At 43.1% G+C, this 11,629-nt stretch overlaps 1 protein-coding gene across 1 annotated transcript in view; it reads right to left on the bottom strand.

Moving 5' to 3' along the window:
* Positions 1-11,629, bottom strand: part of KCNJ6 (potassium voltage-gated channel subfamily J member 6) — a 118,322-nt gene that overhangs the window by 34,824 nt on the left and 71,869 nt on the right. Inside the window, exon 2 of the mRNA XM_008931240.3 lies at positions 3,808-4,728. Coding sequence (XP_008929488.2) covers positions 3,808-4,728 — 921 coding nt within the window. The remainder of the gene's footprint in view (positions 1-3,807; positions 4,729-11,629) is intronic.

The raw sequence follows: 11,629 nt of genomic DNA, 5'->3' as shown, positions 1-11,629 counted from the left end.
TCTGGAGGCTGAACAGCCCCAGCTCCCTCAGCCTTTGCTGCTCCCAGAGATGCTCCATCCCTTCGGCATCTCCACAGGAGAATCATCTTCCAGCAGCTCCATGTCCCTGCTGTCCTGAGGAGCCCAAGCTGGACCCAGATGTGCCTCCCAGGGCTGGGCAGAGGGGCAGGATCCCCTCCCTGTCCTTCTGGGAACGCTCTTCCCGATGCCCTCCAGGATTCCTTTGCCCTTCAGAATCCTGCTTTTTAGTCCTGCATAAGTGTGGGACAAGCTTTGCTGGTGTGAGGCTGCTCTGGCAATGCCACGGGAGGAGCGTGGCACTAAAAGTGTGGCACTAAAAGAAGCAGAAATGCCTCAGAAATGGCAGCAAAATGTGGAAATAACAGCTGAGCCCTTCAGCTACTTTTGCCCCCCACTCCTGGAGGTTCACCCGTTGCTTCACGGCAGCCTGATGTACTTCACCCCATGATTGTGTTGTCCCAAAACTGGGGTTTTTTTCTGGACCCTTGAGGGGAAAGCACAGAAGCAAATCTTTGCAAAACTGTTACCCTTTGAACCCGAAAAGATATTTTTGAACGTGGTTGTAAATAAATAAATAAATACAGAAAATTGCCTATTGAAAGGATCTGTAACAAGTAGTTTTTTAAAAGAGTCTTATTTTGAGTTTTTGGTGATGCTGTCTGGAGGAGTCAGATTGACTTCATGCTTTTTGGAAGTGCCTTGCTGAAGATTCTGCCCTCAAAGTGATCTTCATACTCTTCCCAGAGTAATATTTTGGTGTGTGCCTTAGTAAAGACACATTGACTTCCTTTTTTCTTCTCAGGAAATTATGGCAATGCTTCCAAGGGGAATTAAAGCCTCCTTGATTTGAACTTTCTGCTGAATTTGAGTTTGGTTAGTTAGTTTAATTTCATTTAGTAAAATGCATTATTCCTAATTTCCTGTCCTAACATATGATGAAGAGTTCACACGACAATACATAAAGAGTTGTGTTTCATACACAGGTAGGTGTGGTTTTGGAGCCCCTAAGGTGGAAAATATTATATAAATACATATATATTTAAACAGAATAATATAAATAATTAATAACAATGATAGCAAATGTTTATACTTATAATTTTCCATTTTTATTTCTCATGGAAGGTATATCTGCTCCCAGAGTGGGGAAGCTCTGAAAATAGATAAAGGGTTGTTTTCACTGACCAAACTTGGGAGTGGCTTTTCTGATAATGTAATATTGTAATATAATAATGAATAATGTAATCTAATGATCCCAGTCTGGTTTTGATTCATCACCAGTGACACTAAATGATATTTCCATATCTGTCATCACAGTTTCTTGGCTCCAGCTTTAATAATTTATATCCCAAGACTTTGATCAGTGTTGGAAGGGGTGATGGGTTCAAGGGTTGGAGATTGTTGCTTTGAGCAGCTTCTTTTGCTACCCTCGCTCTACATCAAGAAGGAAATGTAGAACATATGATGGCCTAAACTGGTTTTCAGAGTTTGCTGGGACGTAATTTGTAAATATTTGTAAATTAAAAGACGGAAAATGCCTAATTTTCATAGATTGGCCTGATTGTACCTTCAACAAAAGTGACCCAAAGCACAGAACAAGCAGCTACTTCTGCACAAACACGTCTCAGAAACTGTGCTGCTAATTATGACATTTTTGATGCCCTGTCCCCATAAGTCATGCAGTAGGAGACCCTACCCAAACAGAGCAAACCAGAGCAGTTTAAACTGGGAAATGGGCCCATCCATCCAGTGCCAGGGAAACACTTTAATCCTGGATGGCTTCAGTGGGTTTCCAAACCACTGCCTTTGGTTTTCTTCCTTCGTGTGGACTCCAAGGGTTTGAGACAACGACAGATTTGATTTTTATCTTCAATTTTGGCAGCCCAAGCAGTGTGAGGGGGAGTCCCCTCCAGAGGAGGCTGATAATGGCTGAGAGGAGGATGTGGTCAGTGTTGGAGCAGCAAAGGACACCCCAGAGAGCCGTGTGGGTGTGCAGGGGGGAAGATGAGGTGAGGAAAGAAGGGTTAAACAGGGAAAGAGTGAGAGGTTTAAGACAACAAAGCCACATTTGCTGCACTGCAGAAGTGTTCTCGTCTTTTGATCTCTGTAGGTGGGTTTTGGTGAGACATTTTTTATTCTTCCACTGCTTGTCAATCATTTCCCTGGAAAAACATGGTGTTCAGCAAACCTGAAAATATCCACCTCCCCTTTCAGGATGTCAAGTTCCCTCAGCTGCAATTCAGAGATTTCAAGGTGGTTTCAGCTCATAAACAGCAATTTCCTCCTCATCTCACCCGAAGGTGATGCAGATGTTTGAAATCTCTGTGACTGCTGCACATACCAGGAACACTAAACATTTCATCTTGATTTCTCTTCAGTACCACCTACTTCCTGGAAAATCTGGAAGCCTTGCACTTACCACTTCAAGTTCTCTGCCAAGTTCCTTTCAATTTTTTCTTTTTCTTTCTCTTTTTCTTTCTTTTTTTTTTTTTTACACGTTTATTACATGGTGACAAATGCAGTTTTCTTCTGCCACCACATAATAGATGTGTGAAACACATACACATGTTCTAGTAAGAGACTGCTCTTTACTTCCTGGCTCCAGCTGCAAAACGTGAGTCAGGGTTGAAAAGGTTGTGCCTCTGGCAGAGCTGTGTGATCCACATCCTCAAACTTTCCCGGGTTTTGCTGCAGTCATGGGGAATAACAGCAAATCTCATTCTTATACCTCTATATTTTTATATTTTTATACTTCTTATATTTCTACATCAGTGTTTTCTCCCCAAGCACATAGTTTCTTAATTTCATAATCACCATTCCCTTGTATTGATTATATTTACTCATTTCAGACATTGATGTTGTTATTGACATAAATAAAAATACCTCCAGCTTCTAGAACAAGTGTACCAGCACTCTGATTGTGGGAAACACACCAATTTTAGAGATAAAACATCCCCCTGTTACTCTGGCTTTAATGCAAAGAACAAACATTACTTTATGAGTCCATTTGCTGCGAATTCCAAGCACTGTTTTCTCTGCATGGAGTGATTGCTGGTGTTGTGCTGTGTAATTGTAGGTAAGGACCAAACAGCATCTCCACAAGGCTCCCGTGGCACAACATGCCTTATTTACACAAATCCCAGCTTTTGGGGTTCTGTACATTCCTGGGGTGTGTAGGGGGCCTCAGTGAGACACAGAATCAGACAGATCCTCCGTGAGCTAAAGCAGAACAAGCCCCACGTTACAAGTTAAAGCAAAACCAAGCAAACAAGCAAGAAAGAAAAAAAAAAAAGGCGACAACCAAACACATCATCACTTCCTACCGGATCCAAACAGCCTGGGAATGCCACATGGCAGGCAGTTGTTCTGGAGTTACCCACGGGGGATTGGAAGCAGCAGGACTATGGTGCTTCCATGTGAATCATAAACAGAGTTTTGTATTGAATTTTTATTTTTTTTGTTTTTTTGTCTAAGCAATTTTATCCCACAGGGTCCTAGTGGTTGAGTTGCTCCTGCAACAGAATGGCAGGTCACCAGGTGAAAGATTTAGAAAATGAGAAATGCTATCCCATTTTCCAAACAGAGCAGGAACAACACTAATTCCATTAGGCAAGGTGGAACAGACAATTAAACTGGGCATGTTTTTAATTTTGGAGCTAACCAGATAACAGATGCCTTTTTCAAATGGAATGACTGTTGAAGTGACTCCTTTAAAGTGAAGCAAAACCCCACTGATTTTCCTTGCTAAAATGAAAGCATTTACCTTATACAAAGTATAAGAAATGTTACCTGTTGCCTCCACCATTCCTTCTAGGATTACAACAATTTCTAGCTCCTCTTTGGGCAACTGGGCTTTGGAAATCTCCCAGAAAGGACTCTGCTGGTTAATCTCATGGCTGATGATCAGTGGTGAAACCAAAAAGAGACGATCATCCCCTGTGTAATAACCTACGTTGATATCTGTCTGGTTGAGTGGTATAAATTCCCCCTCCTTTGTCTGTTTGGATTTGATCAACTTGGCTCGTATTGATGCCTCTACAATGTGGGAATTCCTAAGGTCTCCTACTCGGAACATCAGACACAGCTTTCCATCCCGCATGGAAATGACTGCGTTTGTGGAGAACACCAAGGTTTCTGCCCTCTTCTTGGGTTGGGATATTTTCACAAACATGCAGCCAACCATGAAAGCGTTGACGATAGAACCTAAAACCGACTGCACTAAGAGCAGGATAATGCCCTCGGGACACTTGTCCGTGATGACCCGGTAACCATACCCAATGGTGGTTTCGGTCTCGATTGAGAATAAAAAGGCTGAGACAAACCCATTGAGGTTGCTGACGCAGGGGGTCCACGTGCTGTCCCCTATGTGATCCATATCTCCTCTCATGTAGGCAATCAGCCACCAGATCATTCCAAAGAACAGCCAGGTCACAGTGTAAACCATGACAAAGATCAGCAGGTTGAACCTCCACTTGAGATCCACCAAGGTGGTGAAGATGTCCGTCAGGTAACGGTAGGTCTCTCTGACGTTCCCGTGGTGGACGTTGCATTTCCCATCTTTCCTAACGTACCTCTGGATTTTCCTCTTGGCACATTCTTTGCTTAGGTGTTTTGGCAGATCCTCTCTAGCTTGTTTGGGCAACTTTGGTTGATGAATAGTGACAGGGCTCTCTATGTCCTGCTCCATTGAGTCTTCTTCCAGGACGTTGGCTGCCGTGGAAAACAAACAAACAAGGGAAAGGCAGGCATTATTTTTCCTTATTATTTCTCTAAGTCAATACACGACTTCTTCCTGTATTATTACAGGCATGAAATTGCTATTAATCAATAAAATTATCATCCTTTTTCTTTTCTAACCTATTAGATGCACAACACAAATGACATCAAACATCCTCAGTTTATTGCTGAACAGAAATACAATGAAGGCAAACTCTTGTTTCCTATCTATCAGCTCATCCTGATATTTAAATTCCATCCATCCATACTTAACTGCTGCAAGAATTAAACAGATATTCCTGCCCCCCTTTGCAGTTTAATGAATGAGGTTTCTTATGCACCAAGAAAGATCTGAAGGAGATAACAGATAGAAATGAGGAAATGGATTCACTTGGGGGTGAGCAGAGAAAATGAGCCACTGCTGAGCTATTTTTTCCCATCAATTGCATTGCTGAGGGGAAAGTATTAAATAAGTACTAAGAGTTCAAAAAAAAAGCCAACAATTTTCAGAAAGACCCAATCCTACTCTTGTTAAAGAAAAGTTGGGCTACAGTGTAATTTATTCCAAGAGCAATTCAAGCACACTTCCACAGAAAATCAATGTCTTGCTGATAACAAGACAGGGAATTATGTGTCCTTCTCCCAGCAAATGTAAAACCTACAGTACTTCAGATTTCATTTGAATTTTGCAAGCCTGTGGCCTTTATTTGAGTGTACCTTCTAATGGTATGGGACTAAACACCATTCCCCTGTGAGAGTCTTACAAGAATTTAACCCCCAAAAATGACAGTAACTGATTTTTTTTAAATTATTTTCCCAGCATTTTGGGATAAATAGCTTCATTTCATTTATGTGCAAGAAAAAAAGTGAGTTTACTGAGGAGGAGAGTGCTTTCGTTGAATGTGTTTTGCAAGAAGCTGAGGGCATGGTGAAGTCTGGGGTAATTGCTGACTTTTACTGGAAATCCTTCTGCCTTCTGGGGCTTCTTCCTGCTAAAATTTCAGCTCTTGAACCCCTTTTTCTCTCCCTTCTGAGTAACTGCTGTCATTCTTCTGCCAGACTGTAAAGGGAAAAGTCTTCTGCTGTCTCTGCCTAATTGTTAAGCTCTGAATACAGAATCACAGAACCACAGAATGGTTTGGGTGGGAAAGGACCTTAAAGATCATCCAGTGCCACCCCCTGCCATGGGCAGGGACACCTTCCACTAGCCCAGGTTGCTCCAAGTTTATCCAACCTGGCCTTGGACACTTCCAGGGATCCAGGGGCAGCCACAGCTTCTCTGGGCAACCTGGGCCAGGGCCTCATCACCCTCACAGGGAAGGAATTCCTTCCCAACATCTGTTCTAAAGAGCAGCAGTGATGTGCTGTTGTGAAGGGGCTGCTCTTGGTGGGTCAGTGGGGCTCAAAGAGCATTTTACTCTCTCTTACAAACGTGTGTTATGTAGCAGATCATCTGTGGGGGAGTCTCACAGCACCTGTTGCTTTTTCAAGATGCTCAGGCTCATTCCTGTAGAGAAAGATCACAGACCCTTGTGAAATTTTAGGGGTGACTGGAATATCCAGGGGGAAATAAGTGTTGTCTCTCCTTCTGGCCTGTCCCACTGCCAACCAAGCCTGTCTTCAGCCCCATCACATCTCTCTGTTCAAGGAAAGGCTCCAAGGCCGACAGCAGCACGGAAACCTGAGAGCAATTCTGGGTTTTTAGACTGTGAGCCCCACCCTGTGTCACCTCCTCAGCTTATGCTGTGTCTAAGGGGAGCATTATTGAGGCTGAAGGCAGCGGCAGCACTGGAAGTCGTGTCACGGGGCCGTCAGTCCCGAGAGAACTCACCCCAGTGGGTGACAGTGTGCCTCCTTGCATTATCACTAATGCTGGATAATGCAGGACAAAAACACAATCAAAAGGCATTGCAGGGACCTGGTGAGGCAGACTTAAGGCAAAGCCAGAAAATTTGAAGTTAAGGCTTCACACTTTACGCTGAACTCTCCATTGTGCCTGAGGAAATTTCAGTCCACAGGAGTTATCACATCACTGCAGCAATAGACCCCTCAAATAATTATGAACAGCCTATGAAGGCTCTGGCTTTTGAGGCTTTATGTTAGGCTAGCAATGCTGGTATAATGTAGTTAATTATTTTTAAGGCATTATGAATAATTTGTTTCCCCCCCCTGGTCACAGAGACAAGGAGAACACAGAGACAAGGTTTCCCAGAATCCCAGAATATGCTGAGCTGGAAGGGACCCACAGGGATCACTGAGTCCAACCCTTAGCCCTGCACAGGACCATCCCCAAGAGTCACACCACATGCCTTAAAGTGTCATCCAAACATTTCTGGAGCTCTGGCAGGCTTAGGAATGTCCTCTTGCCTTTGGAAATACACCTTACTCCTGACCTTGCTATTAAAGACAGCCATGTCCTAGACCTCCCTGCCTGAGCATCTCTTACCAGAGATTATATTAAAGGCCCAGCAGGGCTGATTTTATTCCTGGGATCAGGAGAAATCTGAAGGCACAACCCCTTCCAGGGATGCCCACATGCCACACCATGACTGCTTTCATACAGTACTTATTTCCTGTAGAAATACTTAAAGGAGTGAAGCACCTTTTACTCATAACCCAAATTTTATTCATGCTTTCAAAACGTTTTGGGTTGATTAAGCCCTTGTGCATCATAACCAGCCTGCCCTGACTTTCACAGCACATCTGCTGACCCCCAAAGAGAGGGACAGCCAAACCCAGGGACTTCTGTGTTTAACCAAAATCTCTCATTACAGCATTCACACAACACTCATGCAGACACCTTGGTCTTCCTGGGGGGCTTTTGCCCATTTTGCAAACTCTCCAGGCTCTTCCCAGTGCTGTCATTTCCCAGCTCCCAGGCAGCCTCTGAGAGGAAAAATTAAAGTCAAGTTTTCAGTCTTTTTCTCTTTTTGCAAGATGCCCTTTTACTCCTCCCCTCACCCAAATTCTGCCACCACGAGACCCCATAAATTCCTTTATGGGGAGGTTTCTAGATCAGAATCACAGGCCCATTCACCCTCTCCTGGGCCAAGCCCTCGCTCCAGACTGAACCTTGGGAGCAGCAATTCCCAAAATAAGCGATCCAAAGATTATGCATCTGTGTGTTTCCATGGAAATGCTTGATGAATAAGTTTTGAACACATGGCAGGATCCCTGTTCCCCACTAAGGCTGAGGAACAGCCACATACTGTCGAGCGCCTTCGCCACAAAATACTTTGGCTAATTATATTTTTACTTGATATCAACCCAATTAGCTTCTGCTGTTTATTTCATCTGATTTTTTTCCTTTTTGGTTATATAATGGCTGTCATGGTTCCAAGGAACAGGGGAGTGAATAGCAGCAGTCTCACTTGAGAGCTATTTTTACTCTCTCTGCTTTTCTTCACGACAAAAATATCTACGTGTTATTAATCTGCACTGCAAAAAGGACAAAAAAAAGGTATTTCTGAATATTTCCTCATCTCCCAGTAAACATAATGTTTGTTTCCACACAATGGCCAGGTAGCAAAAATGTGCTAATTTAGGCCAACTTAGAGTAGTCTTGTTTGGTTGGTCTCTTAGGCAAATACACACAAGGCATTCATTTCAGTGAGTTCTTTAATTTTCCAGCAAATGACAAGGAGTTCTCCTAAATAAGTCCCTGAATAGTTCACTTGTATACTGGCTGTGGCTTTATTAGCAAATTAAATGTGCCCAGGCCCGTTTTTTAGCAGGGAGGCTGAATGGAGTGGGACAGCCCACACTTGTATTACTGAACTCTGCTCTTTCCAGGTTAAATCTCACACAATCTGCCTTTTAGGAATAACCTGTGTCCCATGCTAACACCTGAAATGTAGCCAGGAATTCTGTGTACTGGTCAAAACCACACCAGGGGCTTTTCTAGGGATTTTACCACACAGGGAGTCGTGTACCAGTGCTCAGGAACATTTTATTTCCTATTAAAATTGCGACCAGTGTCGTTGTCCTGGTCTTGTCTCTTCCAGAGCAGCATTAGAAAGGCACAATCCAGGGTTTCCAAGCACATATTTTTTAATTAGAGCCAGTAGAATAACACAAACCCAGTGCCAACAACAAAATAGGAGCTGTACAGGACGTGCTCTCATGTCTTTTGAGGCTGTGACTGTAACACATCACTGTAATCCTCAAGCAATCATTTTATCATTAATGTGATTATTGTCGTGCTTCAGAAAGGTTGTCATGGTACAAATGCTTGTGCATGTACAAATATTTTACAAATACAAAGCAAAAATAGGTATGAAAAGGGCCCTCTTGCCCAATTTAAATGCTGCAAGTCTGTTTTGATTGCCTACTTTATTAGAGTTCTGGTATGATCTCCAAAATAATTAGGAGTTTCGACAGAGAATATTACAAATTATAACTGACCTTTTTGTGACACCAGCTGATCTAGAGAGCTCAGAGTGGATGTCTCACTGTAATTTAGTAATTTTATGTCTTGTAACACACTTGTGAAGGTTTTGTATGCAAATTCATTGAAAATGCCCTGATTTCAAAAATCATTTATAACCTAAAAATTGCTCTCATGGGCTTCTGTCCACATATATAAATGTGGAACAGACATTGTTTTGACTGTGATTCTTGTCATTCCCCACTTTCCTGGCAGGATGAGGGCAACTTTTACGTTGAGCAGGAGCTTGGAAGGTCTAAGATTTCCTTTTTGTGAGGGATCTTCACCTCTCATTTGCTGTGCCCACAAACCTCCCTAGCACTGCACCCACCTGGGGAATATTTGGCGGCACCAGGTGGCAATTTTTGTTCCCTGTCTTGTTTGCAGGAAAAAAGTGGAGCCTTTTATGACCCACCACCAACTGTAAGCAGTCATTATTACAGAGAATAGATCTGTTTGTTTTTGGTTTTTTTTTCTGGAAAAGAAAGGAATTGGGAGCTGATCCTACCCTGGTGAAATCACTGCAGGATTGTCCATTCACTCAGCTGAAAGCTTTGCTAGTGCTCATTGGGATGTTCAATAAACACTGACTTGGCAAGTCTCTTCAAGGACCAGATTACTTATTTGCACCCACAGAATCATAAATATAATTTCAGAGAGAGCATGTGTGGGATTTAGATTTATTTCAGCAGCAGTTTTTCACCAGAAAAGATGTGCAATGAGGTGTGTTTATGATTAGAAAAGAGGCTGCAAGGATGATACCTTGTTTTTTCATGTTACCTGCTTCAACATTGCCTTCTAATCCAACTTGATAAAAATAACATTCTACTGTTTTAATTTCTTTGGAGCCTGTACAGCTGCAAGAAATCAGTCTGAGTAAGGCTTTGTGAAAACATTCCCATTCATTTCTGATTCTTGGCCCTTTTGTTATGGAGGATGGAGAACAAAGCTGATAACTCCAATTTAAAAAAAAACAAACCCTGTGACTCCATTCTTGGTAGTCATTCGACCTTGTAGTTTTTGCCTTGGATTCCAACCCATTTCCTCACAGAATTTACCACTACAGGCTCCAAAATGCCATTTTTACATCTGCTTTGCTGAATTTATCTCCATTTGAAGCACAGGGGAGCCTTGGCTTGGTAATGTGCATTCTGAACCTGCAAAGATGTGTGGAGACACTTGATTATCAACATCTTCTGCCTTTTGTTATAGGCTGCAGATCCCACATTGGATTACAAAAGTTGTTTACTACCTGCTTGGAGTCAGTACTAATTCAGAGCCACCTCTACTGCAAATGCCTGGCATTGAAAGCAGGATTCTGGAATAAGGAGACTCTGCTGTTACACATCCCTGCTCCTGCCTGATTAGTCTTTTACCAGGCTTTTGGCTTCCAGAAAAGCTCGAGTTGGAGGTTCAGAGCAGACATTTCTGTGAATCTACTATGAAAATTATCGTGTCTGAGGTCAGCACACATGGCCACTGACCCCTTGGCATGTGCAGTGTCTGGCACCAAAGTCCAGAGTACCTTTTGTGGGCCCAGCTCAGAGCAGTTTAGATTCTATTCTTTTGAGGTCAGCCAGCATTTATGGGCTATTGTTGATATTGCACAGGTGCTCTGGCTCGTGTCATGTTCTTATTCAACATATTCCCCTGGATGAGATGAGTAATTTCTCTCACAAACTGTGTGTAAAATAAGAAAGTCCTTCTCATCCTTCCTGGCGGATGGTCTATCACCCTTGTCTGGTGCTCACTATTGAGGCACTGGAAGTTGCCCAGAGAAGCTGTGGCTGCCCCTGGACCTCAGGAAGGGTCCAAGGCCAGGTTGGATGGGGCTTGGAGCAACTGGGTTAGTGGAAGGTGTCCCTGCCCATGGCAGGGGAGTGGAACTGGATGATCTTTAAGGGCCCTTCCAACTCAAACCATTCCACGATTCCAACATTCTATGATTCCATGTTTCCTGCTCAACCACATTAATTCCCTTACTCTTACCAGAAAGGCAAAGATGTTTTCACATTAATCAGGCAATAAATAGGAAAGTCTGAGAATGGCAAACCAGTAGAGCTACAAAAGGCAGAGAAATAGGTGTCCAATGTCAGAGAATGTTCAACAGTGAAGACTAAGCTCAGCCTGATGGAAGAACCAGTGGTTATTCCAAAAATCATGGCCTGCCAACGGAACACTAGGCAATGGAGGACTACCAAAAAGACAAAATCAAGATTTCTGGTCACTTGAAGTGTTCAAAGCTGTCATTAAAATCAGAGACTCCTGCATGCAATTGCTCATAGCAATGGACAAAGTAGTCAGAGAGGAACTCTGCCTCTTTTTAAAAGTCAAATCTCAGTCTCCTTTACTACTCTGAGAGCGCTGTGGGCAGCAAGGGAGGGAGGTGATTCTGCCCCTCTGCCCCACTCAGGTGAGACCCCACCTGCAGAGCTGCCTCCAGCTCTGGGGTCCCCAGCACAGGAAGGT

Source organism: Manacus vitellinus, unplaced genomic scaffold (genome assembly GCF_001715985.3).
Source record: "Manacus vitellinus isolate BGI_N305 unplaced genomic scaffold, ASM171598v3 scaffold_86_pilon, whole genome shotgun sequence".
NCBI lineage: Eukaryota > Metazoa > Chordata > Aves > Passeriformes > Pipridae > Manacus > Manacus vitellinus.
This window is presented reverse-complemented; position numbering and strand designations above follow the sequence as displayed.